General features: G+C 34.8%; 1 protein-coding gene across 3 annotated transcripts in view; it reads left to right on the top strand.

Moving 5' to 3' along the window:
• COMMD10 (COMM domain containing 10) overlaps positions 1–17,447 on the top strand; it is a 169,263-nt gene that overhangs the window by 15,950 nt on the left and 135,866 nt on the right. For 2 of the 3 annotated variants that reach the window (XM_060091861.1, XM_060091862.1), the window contains exon 5: positions 14,600–14,710. In XM_060091861.1, coding sequence (XP_059947844.1) covers positions 14,600–14,710 — 111 coding nt within the window. Of the gene's footprint in view, positions 1–14,599; positions 14,711–15,024; positions 15,222–17,447 lie in introns of those variants that run through there. The other variant, XM_060091863.1, reaches the window with a different exon arrangement.

A 17,447-nucleotide genomic window follows, 5' to 3' on the forward strand; every position in this document is an offset into this window, starting at 1 on the left:
GCCAATACAGAGTACATGAGAGGGTAGCTAATACATTTTTAATACCTTAAATGCTAATTAAGATCATATAATAATAGCAAACATTTCTTGTGTTTACGGTGGGCCAAAAACTCTACTAAGTGCATTATATCTTGTAAGATCCATTAATAGTTCTAGTTTATATTTAAAATTAAACTGAGGATTAGAGAGATTAAATAACTGGTCCATGGTCATGCAGCTAAATAAGTGGTAGAGTTGGGATTTAACAAAGTAGTTACACTTCTAAGCCACTGTGCTATACTACCACCTAAATGTTAGCAGCAGAATTTTTCTGTGTCAGGCATTATGCATGGTGGTTTACATAGTTTGTGTGTGTGTGTGTATACGTGTGTGTGTTTTATATCTTTGAAAAAGAAATAAAACTTTCTAAAGTGTACCTTTACCATGTTAACCCAAGTGGTCCATGATGAAGGTGAGGTGGGAATCAGATTGGGCTCTCTCTCTTTTTTTTTTTTAATTTTATTTATTTATTTTTTGGCTGCATTGGGTCTTCATTGCTACATGCAGGCTTTCTCTAGTTGTGGTGAGTGGGGGCTACTCTTTGTTGCAGTGCGTGGGCTTCTCATTGAGGTGGCTTCTTGTTGCAGATCACGGGGTCTAGGTGCGTGGGCTTCAGTAGTTGTGGCGCGCAGGCTCAGTAGTTGTGGCACACGGGCTTTAGTTGCCCCGTGGCATGTGGGATCTTCCCAGACCAGGGCTTGAACCCGTGTCCCCTGCATTGGCAGGCAGATTCTCAACTGCTGCACCACTAGGGAAGTCCGAGATTGGTCTCTCTCTTAATTGAGCCTTGTTCCTTTTATGTCATGGTACCTCTGGCAACTATAATGTTATCTTCCTTTTTTGCCCTGATGACTGTTACAATATGGTGACTAAAATAGCTGTGGATGAAAATAGATCATGTCATTTAAATTGTAACAAAAATATATGGCAGTGATTTATTATATAATGAACAAAAGTTGTATTTGCAGTGACTGTTTTACAGTCATTTAGAGGTTAACATAAACTGTGTGGTGCTTGCAGTGGAACATCTGTGTAAGTAATTCTGAATTCAGAGAGGGTCAGATTCAATTAAATAACAAGTTAAAAAATCAGAAGGAACTTATTTTTAATTGAGTTTTTAAAAACACCTCTTTTTAACCTTCTATTATTTAAATCTAATAAATGAGAGGCAGATTGAAAATTGATTGGATAGCTTTTTTTTTTTTTTTTTTGCGGTACGCGGGGCTCTCACTGTTGTGGCCTCTCCCGTTGCGGAGCACAGCCTCCGGACGCGCAGGCTCAGCGGCCATGGCTCACGGGCCCAGCCGCTCCGCGGCATGTGGGATCTTCCCAGACTGGGGCACGAACCCGTGTCCCCTGCATCGGCAGGCGGACTCTCTACCACTGCGCCACCAGGGAAGCCCGATTGGATAGCTTTTTACAGGATATGATTGAAGGGATTTAAAAATTTTATCCTGTCTCACTTTTTCTTTTTTTAAATACACTTTATCTTAACCTCTTTGGACACTGAAATGTTACCACTGCTTATTAGAATTGGTAGTCTTCCCTCTTTTATCAGTGTTGACTATGTTAGCAGTGTCCTTCTAACAGGTTTTTCTGTTTGATTTTTGTTAAAATGCCTGTGTGGTTACAACATTTATTAAATTATGAATACCCTTTCAAACAGACCTTGAATACTATGTTTAATTTTACTCCTAAAATTCTGGTTAGAGTTCCTTTATGTATATTCCTGCTATACAAAATGTAAAAACTTATATGTTAAATATTACTGACATATTGATAATCTCTTTTTTTCTGAGACCTTAAGGAAAAGAATTGTGTTTTTTATATGATATTTTTTCTAAAATATTTTTACATTTGAAGTTCACCCTATTCCTCAGTAACATATGATTATGAGAAATATACATAAGGCATATTTTTAGCACTCTGAGTAGCCTGCTCTTTAAAGGTTACTGATTCCTTTACTGATTCCTTTTCTTAAAATGTACTTGTATGTTTGTTAGGAAAATTTTAAAGATAAAGGTGACAGTTGTATTTGTTTTGAATGCTCAAAATGTGTGTATTGTGATTTCATCCTATTAAGAGTGTTCTTAATTTTACCAGTTACATAGCAAATTTATTATTTCATTATGTAGTGAAAATTCATCATGTCTCATATGTTCTCGAGAAGCCTGCATTTAAAAATGGATGGCTAACGTTCTTAAGATAATAATGTTCCTAAACAGTCTTTTAAAAAAATCCTCTTTAAGCCATTATAATAAGATTTACTTTATTGTTAAGTGTAACAACTAATTGTTTGCTTCATTAATTGTTAAATATCTGTCTTTTATATGTAATATAAGAAATTTAGATTTGACATTTTTAAAACTTAGTGTATTCTTTTGTTTTATTTTCTTTTATATTCTAATTTCATTTCTTTTGGAATTCTAAGGATGGATGAATGGCTTTATTAAAAAGAGAACAGAAAAAGCATACTTCATATAGATAAATCTAAATACGTAACTATGAATACATATCTGAGTGCTTTTTCAAGATTTAAACGCTTCTTAACATTATCATCTGCATTTATAGGAAAGGTATTTTGTTATAATTATATCCATATACAAGTCAAATTTCTGCCTCATTTGTTGCGTTAGTTGTTGGCATGTTAAGAATGAAGTGAAATGAAGATGGTATGTTAAGAATGAAGTGAAAGCCAAGTTTTTCCATATGCTGGAATTGACTGAATGTAAATGTTTGTGAGGTTTAAATGCTGTTATATTCATTTACTGTTTTTTTATTGAAATATAATTTACCTGCAGAAAATGCAGAGATTTTAAGTGTGCTCAGTTTGATGAATTTTAGAAATTATATATACCCATTTAATCATTCTCCTTAACAAAATAGAGAAAATTTTCATCACCTGGAAAGTGCCCAGTTTTAATTCCCTCCACCTTCATACTCAAACTTCCATCACTGTAGGTTGTTTTTTTTCTGTTCGTAGAGTTAATATAAATGAACTCAAATAAAAGTGTCTGTCTACTGTCTCTCAACATAATGTTTTTTTGGATTCATTCATGTTACTTGTATCAGCAATTCTTTTGTTGCTGAGTAATATTTCCTTGTATGAAAATAACACAATTTGTTTATCTGTACTCCTCTTGATAGACTTTTGGGTTGTTTCCAGTTTCTGGCTATTAGGAATAAGACTGCTATTTGACATTTGTGTACAAGTCTTTTTGTGGACATATATTTTTATTTCCCTTGAGTAAATGTCTAGCAATGGGATTGCTGACCCCTTAAGCCAAATCTTAGGCTTTGTATTTGAGTTTTAGCCAGTCCATGCTGCACGGATTGGGAAAAAGTCATATAAATGTAAAAAGTCATATAATTGTAAATCTGTCACCTTGTTTGGTTCCCTTCTTTTACGAATCTGTCACCTTGTGTGGATCCCTTCCCTTTAACTTCTTTCTGCTTTTAGTCATTCTCCAATGCCTTCAAATCACTGTTTTTAAAATATTTTGTTTAGAAGTTATACTTTTTTTTTTTTTTGCGGTACGTGGGCCTCTCACTGCTGTGGCCTCTCCCACTGTGGAGCACAGGCTCCGGACGTGCAGGCTCAGCGGCCATGGCTCACGGGCCCAGCCGCTCCGCGGCATGTGGGATCTTCCCGGACCGGGGCACAAACCCGTGTCCCTTGCATCGGCAGGCAGACTCTCAACCACTGCGCTACCAGGGAAGCCCTAGAAATCATACTTTTTATTTGCAAGGGAAGTTGATGTGATATAAACTACTTCCTACCATCATCAGATTAGGAACTCTAAAGGTGCTTCTTTTAAATGGTAAGTCTTATTCTGTCCTTGCTCCAGATCCACCAAGTCTTTCCGTGTTGTTTATAATGGAAGTCAAAGTTCTTACAGTTGCCTTTAAGACCCTACATGATCAGTAACCCCTTTTGGTCCACTATCTTGTTGACCTCGACCTGGCTCACTTTGGATAATTCTATTCTCTTTACCTCAGGAACTCTTGGATGTTCATGTGGTTGGCTTCCTTATCTTTTTCAGCTCTTTGTGCAAATATCACACTTATCAGTGAGCCTTGCTGTAATCATCATAGTGAAAAGTGCTTCCGCTTCTATGGTACATTCTTACTTCGTTTTTCTCTATAATACTTATTATTCTTATCTGGCTTTCTATATGTTCTACGTGTTCATTTTTTAAAATTGTCTGTCTCTACTACTAAACTATAAACTCCACAAGGGCAGGAATTTTTGTCTGTTTTGTTCACTACTATATTTTCACTACTTTAAATGGCCCCTGGTAGATAGTGTGTTCTCAAAAAATAGTTGTTGATTAAATAAATGCACAATATTCCTACTTTACTAATTGTGCTATTTTGAGGTTCAGTTTATAGGGTTTTCTTAAAAAGAGGGATATTTGTGTTTATTGGTGTTAGAAAGAAAAGTAAAGAGAGGAGGGTATGGATTATATTTTGTATTTCCTAGTGTTCTTTTGTGTTTTCATTTTGGTTGTACTTTAAGCCTTTTGAGGTTCATTTATTTCATGACTCTTGAGTTTTGCTGGAATACTAGATTCAGTCATTTACATTTTTCCTCTTTGAAAGTGGGAATATGTATAATAAGAATTGCTTTAGCTTGAAATGGAAATTCTCCAGGGGAAAAAAGGTGATGTCATTAGCTGTTGATGCAGCAATCAATTTAAAGAACTTTAGATCTTAGAGACCCTTAATCAATCTAATTTGAAGTAGAAATGTATTCTCTGCTTTATAAATAATTGACTAAAACCAGACCATTAACAAATTAAATAAAGATTTTACCAATGCCAAAGAACTGTGCTGTTAGCATAATTACTCTTATGTCATAGTAGTCAAAGATGTGCACTTGCTAAATAGAATTGATGTACTTTTTCAGAGTGTTGTCAACTGTGAGAGCATTAGCTGAATGACATTTCGGTGTCCTCAAACTTGTACTATGGTCTTCATATATTCATGGTATGCAGAGGTGGTAAGGAGTCTGAAGGATGATTCACTGATGTTTTCCCTCATCACTTTATAACTTGGATATGAAGACCAATTAGGTATTTTGGCCAAGTCTGTGGGTCAAGGAGTATAATTTTAAGTTTCATGCCACCCTAGCAAGGACACTAGGTTGACTTTTGTGGCATCCAAACTTGAGGGTATAGGTTAGAGAGTATCCCTAAGTTGTGATATTTGTAATAAAGCATTTATACCTCTTGTAATGTGGATACTGTATTGCATAATAGTCATCTCTGAGATCCTGACCTTGTCTTTGTATACTTATAGATGTCACAGTATAGAATTCTTTCTCTGGGAGGCAAGTAGTAGTGTGGCTTGTTCCTTTGAGGCTTACTGCCTCCTGTTCTTGCCCATGACTAGAGGATGGCAAAGAGATTGAAGATGTTCTCTTATCGCACCTATACATTCCTCTGTTACAGCCTTTAATATATTGTATCTTTTTAAAAATAGCATTATTAAATTATAATTTACATAGTGTAATCTGTATCCTTTTAATTGTACTATTTGGTGAATTTTGATAGCGTTATATCTGTGAGATCATGGTCATAATCAAAATACAGAGCATTTTCATCGTGCTAAAAAGTTTCCTCATGGCCCCTGGCAGTTCTTTCCTCCCTAAACTCTGGCTGCAGGAAACCACTGATCTGCCTTGTGTCACTATAGATTGTGTTTAGTAGGATTTTATATAGATGGAATTATACACATGTACTTTCCTCTGGCTTCTTCCACTGAGTGTGATTTTGAGGTTCATCTATGCTATTGAATGTATTAATGGTTTGCTCCTTTTTATTGTGGGTTGGTATTCTTTTTTATTGCTTGGTGGTATTCTATCATACGGATGTGTCACAGTTTGTTTATCCATTCACTTGTTGATGGATAGTGGGGCTCTTTCCAGCTTTGGGCTATTTTGAATAAATTTGTTAACATTCATGTACACATCTTTTTATGGACATGTATTTTTATTTTTCTTGAGTAATTTCTTAGGGGTGGATTGACTGGGTTGTAGGGTCAGTGTATATTTAACTATATGAGAAACTGCCAAACAGTTTTCCAAAGTGGTTATACTATTTTACATTCCAACCAGCAGTTTCTTCATATCCTGGCCAACACTTGGTGCTGCCATTCTTTAAAGTTTTAGCCATTCTAATGGGTATAAGGATGTTGAACATAAGGATTTTGAATATCTTTTTATGTGTTTATTGGCCATTTGTTTATCTTCTTTTGTGAATTATCTGTTCCAATCTTCGCCCATTTTGTATAGATTTCATTTTCTTTTTTTTTAAATTTATTTTTCTTTTAACATCTTTTTTGGAGTATAATTGCTTTAGAGTGGGGTAGATTTCATTTTCTTATTGTGGTAAGAATTATTTATATAGTTTGGATACAAGTCCTTTGTCAGGTATATGTATTGTGAATATTTTATTAGTCCATGGCTTGCCTTTTTCTTAATGGTGACTTTTGAAGAACAGAATTTTTTATTTTGATGAAGTCTAGTTTATAATTTTTTTCTTTTATGGTTCATACTTTTTTTTTTTTTTTCGTTACGCAGGCCTCTCACTGTTGTGGCCTCTCCTGTTGCGGAGCATAGGCTCCGGACGCGCAGGCTCAGTGGCTATGGCTCACGGGCCTAGCCGCTCCGTGGCATGTGGGATCTTCCCAGACCGGGGCACGAACCCGTGTCCCCTGCGTCGGCAGGCGGACTCTAAACCACTGCGCCACCAGGGAAGCCCCTATGGTTCATACTTTTATGGCTCTCTCTAAAATCTTTGCCTATCCTAAGATCACAAAGATTTCCTTTTATGTTTTCTCCTAGAAGTTTGATGGTTTTAGCACTTACATTTAGGTCTGTGATCCATTTTGAGTTCATTTTTGTGTTTGGTGTTAGGTAGAGGTTGTTTTTTATTTTGTTTCCATGTAGATATCTAGTTGTTCCAGCATCATTTACCTTGGTACCTTCATTAGAAGTCAATTGATGGGTCTTCATGTCTATCCTTTGCCAATGCCACATTGTCTTTATTGCCGTACTTTTATATTCTTCAAGTTAGGTAATATAGCTCCTCCAACTCTTTAAAAAAATTGGTTTGACACTTTTAGGTCATTTGCCTTTCCATTTAAATTTTAGAATCAGCCTGTCAGTTTCTGTTAAAAAATTCCTGCTGGGGATTTAATTAGATTGTCCTAAATTCTATAGATCATTTCTGGAAGAACTGACATCTTAATAATATTGAATCTTTAAATTCATGAGCATGGTATATCTCTCCATTTATTGATATCTTCTTCAATTTATTCCAATAATGTTTGTAGTTTTTCCAGTGACCAGGATTTGCACAAATTTTGTTATCCTTATGCTATAGACTGAATGTTTGTGTCTCTTCAAGATTTGTATGTTGAAACCTCACCCCCATGGTGATGATATTAGGAGGTAGGACCTTTGGGGGGTGATTAGGTAATAAGGAAAGAAACCTAATGAATGGGATTAGTGCCCTTATAAAGAGGCCCTAGAGAACTTCCTTGCCTCCTTCTGCCATGTGAGGATACAAGAAGTCTGCAGTCTGGAAGAGGGCCCTCGCTCAACCTCGCTGGCACCCTTATCTCAGACTTCCAATCTCCACAACTGTGAGAAATAAATGTTGTTATTACTAAGCTATGCAGTCTGTGGTATTTTGTTTTAGTGGCCTGAACAGACTAAGACTGTGTATTTGCATGATTTTGGTTGCTACTAAAAATGGAATTGCATTTTTGATATTTTCCAATTGTTTGTTTCTAGTATATTGAAAACTATTGATGTTTCATATTAATCTTTTGCCATAACTTTCTTAAAATTGGCCACTAGTTTTAGTAGTTTTTTTGCAGTTACTTAGGATTTTCTACATATGTGTTATATCAAAATTACTTTTGTATATGTTTGTCTTCATCACTAGACTTGGAGCTTTGGGGACAGAGATTGTAAGTTTATTGATTTTTATGTCCCCAGCATCTATGACAGTATAAAAGTCAAGGTCCGTGCTCTTCTGGTTTTTCTCCTTTCTGGCTGCTTGTTTTAGTCAGTCATATTTGCTACTTTCTTCTCATTTCTACAACCTCTAAATTTTGTATTGTGCCAGGAGTCAGTCCCTGATCCTCTTCTCTTCTCTTTTGTACTTCCCTGGCAATCACATCTAGGCTTCTGGGTTTAAAAACTATTTTCTAATAAAACATTTTTTCTCTAGCCTACTTGACAGTTTCATTGGATATAGGATAGGCATCTCAAGCTTAACATTAAAAAAATAAACTGATCTTTGGATCATTCCTCTTGAAACTGTTCCTGTAGTTTTCTCATCTCAGTTAATGGTAAACTTGTTTTTGTTTGTTTGTTTGTTTTTGTTTTTTCATTTGCACAGGCCAGTCTTTATATCATTGTGCCATTATTATTTAAAAATGGATAGAAGACTAGGATGAAAGTCTGATTCTACTGATAAGAAGTGTAAGTTTCATCAGCATACAACTTGTGGTATTTACATAAAGATGGGAATCATTAGTGTCCTGAAAGCAACAGGCTTTTTCTCAAATTATATGCTTGTTGAGTTAAGGCTGATATCTATTGTATATAATAGTTAAGAAAACCACATATATAAAATGCTGGAAATTGAAGATTTTTCTTAATGCCAAGGTATTATTTGTTTTTAGCCATTTAGGACTGGAATTTATTATTTTTTGAGTTTTAGATATTCCTCTAGTTAGGACAAAAGTAGGGAACCACTTGCATTCCTTCTGTTAAATTACTTGGTAATTTAATCACCATTTATAATTTTATTATATTTGCAGATTTGTTCTAAGTCCCAAACAAATAGATTTTTTAGAATCTGATTTTATAAATTGGGCACTGCCAGCTTAAAAATGGGGAATAAAATTTGGCATCTCCCGGAGGGCCTCCAAATGACAGCCTGTTTAAATTTTTGCTGATTTGATTAATGAACCTATTTGAGCAAATTACAAATACCTTCTTCGTTTCTTCTACAGCATTTTCTTTCCAAAGGAAAAAGGTGAAAATTTGAGGTATAAGCATCAGTGCCTTTATTGTTCACTGGTATATAGAATGTTTCCAATGAAATGTACTCTTAACTTGGTGCTGTCATCTTGTGTCCTTTGGCAAACTCTATAGATACATATATTACTTAAGAAAATAGATCTCTGTACGTTATGGAAATAGTAGAAACTTCTCTATTTTAGACAAATGTAAAATTACTCTGAATCTATTATTTTAAAGATTTTATTATAACATATACACATGCAATAATTGAGGGATCATACGTATGACCTCTTATACATTCATGAATTGATTTTTCCAGCAGGTATTCCTTTCTTGGTGATACAGGGTTATAATGAGAAATGCTTCTAAAAGCTAACCTTATTAAGCAGATTACATTGAATTGAAAAATGCTCTTCTCCCCTGTATGAAAGATTTAGAAAAAGTTCTTATATCATGCTTTATTCTCTATGTATAATTTTAGAAAACAAAGAATAAGCCAACTAGAATTTTTTTAAGGTGGGAATTTTCTATAATTAGTCAGTAGATTATATACGAAGAAATCATTGAAGTCAAGAGAAATGGTCAAGGAAATTATAGAGCAAGTGTTTAGCTAAGCCTTAAAAGTAGGTAGGTTCATGGTCTTTTTGTATTAAATGTTTAGTTAACTTCCTAAGTTTTATATTTCATAGGCATAAATAGTAATGTATAGTTTGTGTAATAAGCCATATATATACAGAATTTCTGCTTATAGTATTTGCCAGTTACAAAATGAATGATGGATTATAGCAACAAAATATAGGTACTGTTTTCTCTTTTAGCAGTTATAGTTCTACTTTGTGTTTTCATGACATTATAATAAATAATAATTGTTTCATGAATATCCATACACATAATTCCTAAAACTCATTCAGTATTTCTGAGCAGTATTTTTTCTAACTATAGATAGATAGCTTGACCTATTAGTGGTTTAGTAGGTAATGAAATCAATTTGGAGGGTTTTGAATTAGTATTTTATTATTTTTTTTAATTTTTAAATTGTTTAAATTTCATTTTATTTTATTTTTAAAAGTATTTATTTATTTATTCGGCTGCACTGGGTCTTAGTTGTGGCATGTGAGATCTTTTATTTGCAGCATGTGAACTCTTAGTTGTGGCATGTGGAATCTAGTTCCCTGACCAGGAATCGAACCCGGGTCCCCTGAATTGGGAGCGCAGAGTCTTAGCCACTGGACCACTGGGGGAGTCCCTGAATTAGTATTTTAAAAGTGAAACATAGTAGAGATTCTGTATTACTGCTCTGGGTAAAAATTGTTTTGTGACACTTTTGTGTATGTATATCAGTTTGAAACATAAAAAAGTGTTTCTTACTATGTGATATGATCCAAGCAGAGGCTACTTTTGAGAGATCCAGTAAAGTATGATGATTAACTTTACATTTTCTTTTTCATTTTAAAAGAGTTAATATTATTGTAATTTTGGCTAATTTTGCATATGCTTGGAACTGTGGTTTACAAAGCAATTACGAGAATTTAAGCTTATGCTGAATTTTTTTATGTGGAATTAGAGGGAGCATGAAGTCCTTATATTTTGACTGACATGTTAGTGACATTGTCAGGTAATAAGTAATGTAAGTGAGATGCCTAAGAACTATCATGTAAACAGTTTTGGCATGGGTTGGAAAACATTAAAAATATTAGTGGCTCATTTTCCTTGTGTTTCATGTTATTTTGATGATATTTAAACTTAAGATGTTGGTTAAGGTATAAACACCCTCAGATTTAAATTTGAATATGAGATATCAAAATAAATTATATTAAAATGGTTCCTGGTATTTTAATGTACAGATGCCTCATATACACTATACAGAATTTTCTTTTAAATAGAATCAAATGTAGTTTAGCTAACTTAAGTCAAAATTCTGTGCTAGATTTTGTTTCCTATGTAATTAAAATATTGATGACTATCATATTTGTTTCTTAGGAGTCTCAGAGGAATAATTAAATAATATACTATAAGATTTTCACCTTGGCAAAGGGCCTTTGTTTTATTCATATTTGTATTACTAGTGCCTATTATAGACCCAGAAAATAATATATGTTCTAAGCAGTTTAAGGAATTCCTTCTTTCTTCAGCTTTTCTTTGTCTTTTAGGACATTGATGTTTTTCAAGTGTACCTTCCACTTGTTTTATATGTTTCTCTGTTTTTTCCTGTCATTTCTTCATGATCAAATTTAGTTATGATTCTTGGCTAGAAAGTTATGTAAATGATGTTGTGGTCTTCACAGGATATCATTTCTAGAGGCACCTGCTGTCCATTTGCTACTTTTTGGTGATGTTAATTTTGATCTCTTGATTAAGATGTTGCTTTTTTTTTCTACTGCATAATTATTTTCTTCTTTTGCAACTAAAAAGGAATTGTGGGCAGAAACTTTGTGACCGTTCATTTCAAATCAAACTTTCTCCACTTAAATTTAGTATCCATGGATGATTTTTACTTGAATCAATTTCTGTAACTTTTGATTTTGATATAATTTCAAACAGAGAAAAGTGGGAATAATAACATAAGGAATCTTCATATACTCTTTACTCCTATGCACCAGTTGTTTACATTTTACATATTTAATCTCTAGAATGGGGATAAGAGTACCTATCTCAAGTAGTTTTGCTGTTGTCTCCTAGTTTCACTGTAAATATTTTGTTTTGTTTTTCTTACTACTCTGTGTAACTGCAAAGTACTTTTTAAAATAATTCTAGTTATCCTTTATTCCCTCTTCATTTAAGTTTTCTGAATACTGATCTTTTTCTATGAAATTTTATGTGCATATACCTACATATGAGTTTAGCAATTTTTTGTTTTTACTTTTTTTTTCTTTTTTTTTTGCGGTACGCGGGCCTCTCACTGTTGTGGCCTCTCCCGTTGTGGAGCACAGGCTCCGGACGCGCAGGCTCAGCGGCCATGGCTCACGGGCCCAGCCGCTCCGCGGCGTGTGGGATCCTCCCGGACCGGGGCACGAACCCGTGTCCCCTGCATCAGCAGGCGGACTCTCAACCACTGTGCCACCAGGGAAGCCCTGTTTTTACTTTTTAAATTACTATTTCATGGAGTCATGGGACAAATTTTTTTTTTTTTTTTTTTTGGTGGTATGCGGGCCTCTCACTGTTGTGGCCTCTCCCGTTGCAGGGAACAGGCTCCGGACGCGCAGGCCCAGCGGCCATGGCTCACGGGCCCAGCCGCTCCGCGGCATGTGGAATCCTCCCGGACCGGGGCACGAACCTGGTCCCCTGCATCGGCAGGCGGACTCTCAACCACTGCGCCACCAGGGAAGCCCGGGACAAATATTTTTAAATCACAAAATTCAATAGAAAAGGCTCTAGAATTTAAGAACATCAACCAACGAACTCTTTTTAGTTATGATGGTTTTAAAAATTTACCTTTCCTTGTATTTTTTTATTTGTTTCAATTCAGCAGATAGATATAGAGTGCCAACTCTATTTAAAAGCTACTATTCAGAAAAGATACTGTGGGAAAAATTAGGCGGCCCAAATGCCTTATATTTATAATGCTTTGCAGTTTCCAAAACAATTTGAATATGCGTTTTCTTATTTGATATTATCAGTAACTCAGAAAAGTAGATAATTCATGTAGATTTATTTCTATTTTTTATGAGGAAATTGAGACCTTGAAAGATTGTGACTTAACTATCAGGGTCACCTAGCTAGTGAGTGACAGCGTAAGCATGAACTAAAGCATAAGCTTTAAGTTCAGTGATCTCAATTCTCCCATTCTACCTCTGTGCAGTGACTGAGCATACATTAATTTATGCAAGGGCCTGACCATAGTGGGACCATATTTTAATTTATTCACTTAATATTTATCTTTATCATTTATCTTAAGTGCTTAAAGGACAGGGATAGGATTAGTTAAATGAGATCAAAACAGTGTCTTACAGGTCCATACAAATACCTAGACGGTGCTTTTCAATTAAGATGGTGTTGTGTATCAAAATGCTTGGATATATGAGAGTAGTTATGACATGTTCTTTCCCGTTATATTGGAGGGTCTATTGCAGGTGACTGTTGAAAAAGTAGTGGGCTGCTATTAGAGACTATGTTACTACTGTAATCAGTGTTAAAGATCAGTACATTACGGATCCTTAACATGTAGCATTAAATTGATTTCTTTACTTGTGATATTATGGATTATGTCTCTGCAACATCTTCCCCCTTTTTACCCATAACCTCTAAAAGGTTCAGTGCCAGAAAGTACAGAATTGTATCTTTATTTTCTCATCACATCCTCTCTCGAATAGATAATACTTTCATTGCTCTCTTTCCAATTTGGCTTTGAGTCACTGCTGTGATTCTAGCTGTTGAACAGTCTTTCAAGTTAGCAATTAGTATTCCAGCTAAGTAAAAATTGTTGTGAGGCTGCCATTCTTACCAGTGTAGCTAAGGTAGTTTTACTAAATCAATTACTAGAGTCATGTTGTCAGAGGTATATGACAATTACATGTCACAAAACTTCCCTAAATATAGATACTTTAGATTTATTGGAAATTAGATTTAAAACTTCATAGTTTTGAGGCTGGAGAAACCAATAATCTGTCCTGTTCAGTAAAGCCACATTTATGCTGCTTAATACTTTGAAACTTAAGCTGTTTTAGTGTGTCTTTACTGTTTTTGCCTTCTGATTCAATTTTGCTGTTGTTAATTAATAAATTCAAAGGAAGTATTCTAATTAGTTTCTGTCATAACTGGGAACCATAGTAAGTTAGAATACTTTGGAAAGCATGATAACACCTGCTCACTAGTAGATATCAATTCTTTGCCTGGCTCTATTCCAATCTCACTAACTGTGTCTAAATATGTGAACCTCTTACCATCTGGGCACTTCAATTTCCCTTTTAAAAAAAAAGTTCTACTGTGTTCTACTTACTGCAAAGAGTTTTGAAAGATAATAGGAGGTCATTAAAGTACTTATCACCAGTATATGCTATTTACTGGTTAAAATTGATAACTATTTAAAAACCATTGGCTTTAAAATATACTGTTTTTTGTTTTTGTTTTTTTGGCTGCACCGCGTGGCTTGTGGGATCCTAGTTCCGTGACCAGGGAGGGATCAAATCCTGGCCCTCGGCAGTGAGCGCATGGAGTCCTAACCACTGGACGGCCAGGGAATTCCCTAAAATATACTGTTTTAAAATAGTAATTTACTATTTAAAAACCATTGACTCCTTTAGTGTAGTCCATCGCTTAGTCTCAGAACTTTTATTTTTAGAACAGAGTGTATTTAAAGACCAGTTTTACTGTTGAATTTGACAGGCATGGCACGTGGCCAATCTAATGAGCCCAAAGGGAGAATATGTACAGAGTGTGCAGGTTAAAGGAGCCCTGGAGCTGACTTTCCACAAAGTCCAGGCTATCCATGTTCATTCCTGCTGATTGGAGATTTGCTTAAAGTTGACTGTTTTCTTCCTTCTGTACCATCTGATTCCAATCTGTGCTTGTCTTTTGTAGCTGGAGACGGTTGGATGGCAGCTTAACCTTCAGATGGCTCACTCTGCCCAAGCAAAACTAAAATCTCCTCAAGCTGTGTTACAGCTAGGAGTGAGCAATGAGGATTCGAAGGTAAGAAACGGTATCCCATGGAAAGGATGTATTTTGTTTACTAGGTCTTGTAGTTTATTGTTAGCAAGGTCGTTGTTCTCTGAATTGAAGATTTTAACATAATTTAATTAAACTTAAAGAAAGATGAACCAAATGACAGATCTTTGTGACAAGTTTTGATGTCAGATTTACATAGCACTTTGTTATTTATTTGAAAAAACAGGTTGTCTTACAAGGTACTTTTCTTGCAAGAATATGTTATAATGTCTTCTTTTAAATTCTGCAATGGAAAAAAATGGTAGTAGTCATATAAAATTATGATTTTAATGTTTTAGATAATTGTGGATGTTCCTGGGTGTTTTGTGTTTTAAGCTGCATACATATGGCAGAGGGAATAATGTTGTCCAGCCAATGCCTGAAATATGAAGGTGACCTGAGTTCTGTTTGTGTATGTATAGTATGTCTGTGTGTGTGTTTAAATCTCAGCTATTATAAAATAGAATTTTGGATTAGTTTTAAACTGCATGGTGATTTTTTCTTTAGTATTAATTTAAGAAAACTTGAACATGTTATCAAAGGTAAAAGAGTTGCTATGGAATAGTTTTTACTACAGCATATTGAGAAATGTGTATTTCAGTTGTCATTGAATGCTATTTTTATATATTTTTTTTACTACAATTGAGTATCTTTAACAGAGAGAGAAGGGGGAGTGACTTTTTTTCCTTAGATAAATGAGACTGTCTCATTTTAAGACAAATGAAATAGAGGTGAGAATGAGGTAGGAAGACCTGAAGAAGAAGAGATTACTGTGGCTGTATGTGATCAGAGAATAATGGAAGAAATGTTATTATTTATAATGGGCATTGAAGGATGTGTATATTATTACTCCTTTGTTAGCACGTTCACTGTTTATTACGTCTTGTACATTTCTGTCTTCCATAAGAACTGGCATCAGTGCCTAGCTCAGGTTACATGTCCACAGAATTTTAGGCAATTGAATTGGATCTTAACATGTATAATTTATTAATTTATTACAGTGTTTGCAAAGAATCATTTCATTTCACACATTTTCACCAGAAAAGAACATAAACTTAGTGGTTAAGTGTCGAATTGACTGGTATATTATATATGCTCTGCAATTTAGTAGCAGTCTAACCTTGGGCAAGTTACTTAAATCTTTATGAGTGTCAGTTTCTTCATGTGTAAAACAGGAATAATATCTGTCTCACAGGGCTTTTATGAAGATCAAATACTCAGTGTATGTAAAGTACATGATGCTCTATAAATGCTGGCTGCTGCCATCTTCATCATCATCAATAAAAGTTTTCTTGGGCTAATGAATAAATAAGTCTCTTTGTTTTAAACCAAAGCTGCCACTAACTTTATTTCTTGATGAAATTAACCTTTTCCCTTTTCTTTCATTCTTTCTTCCTTTAATTTTGGATCATATTTTTCATATGTATGCTTCTGAGAATAGGGGAGGGAAAGGATAGCCTGGAAAGTCCTTTATTTTTTTTTCTCCCCTTGAACTAGGGAAGGCATTCCTTTAGGTTTAGGATAATAACCTGGAACTCACTGGTGTGGACTGGGTCTATTCCATGAGGGAAAACGCACACCTATATACACACATACATATATGCGTTCTCCAGGTATATGTTCACTGCTTTATTTCTCGTGACTATCATATGTTAAGTCTGAGTAGCTAAATGGAATTTATAGCTTGGAAGGATACAATTTTGACTCTATATTTGATATACTTTAAGCATCATGACTTTGGCAGTGTTTAACTTTGGGATGCTTGAGTCCTCCCAGCTTCTTTATTATGTCTTCAAAACATGTCTGTGTCAGTTATGTCTTTAGGCAGTAGGAATGAATGAGTAATGCTTCAAGTAAAAGAGTCATGTTTTTAATTCATTCATATTATTCAGGAAATCTATACAGATGTGAGATCCAACTCATCTGAGATACAGGCTTGATTGAGTACATTTGTATTTTTCTGTCTGTTGCTATTTTTAAATTTTGAATGAACATTTGGTTACTCTTATGACTTGCAGAGCTAGAGAACCATTTTCATTAACAGACACTTGGGAAGAGGAGCAGCAGCACACAAATGTAAAGGATATTTTCATTTCATATGCAGACTTAAGTGACCCTCTTTCTCTGTGTTGCCTATCTCCCCGGTGGCATTTTGTGGATTTGGTCCTTATTTCTTATATATTGTAAACAGCAGACACGTAATGGAATGTACAACCACGGTCAGCCTGGTTAGAAACATGCCCTCTCCAAGTGACGTGTGCCCTAGCTATAAAGGAACAGTTATCTACCATACCTCTGTTCCCCTCAGTGAACTGCTGCTGGGAAGCTTTACTTTTTCTCCATGTTTTTATGATCTGGTATTCTATTCTTTGTACTCTTGTTATATCTGATTCCTTGATGTTAATTTTTACATAACTTCTGTTATTAAGGACCACACACTACTCCTCCCCCAACCATTTGCTCTGTTCTGAATGAGAATTCGGGAATTCTAGACAGGTTAGAGTATTAGGTAAAAGGAACATGAGTATGGAACATGTTTTAAAAACCAAATTTGTTAAAGGAAGGGAGAAATTTTATTAAAAGGAAGATTAAAAGTTATCGCTGGTTAGCTTATGATGCAGAGTATCCTAAAGTACAAAGTTGTCATGCTTAAGAAATTGACATTTGTTTAAAACAGGAAACAGGTAAAATTCTTTCAAATGTATGTTGTTGTTGTTTTTGT

This window comes from Mesoplodon densirostris, chromosome 3, assembly GCF_025265405.1.
Source record: "Mesoplodon densirostris isolate mMesDen1 chromosome 3, mMesDen1 primary haplotype, whole genome shotgun sequence".
Taxonomy (NCBI): Eukaryota; Metazoa; Chordata; class Mammalia; order Artiodactyla; family Ziphiidae; genus Mesoplodon; species Mesoplodon densirostris.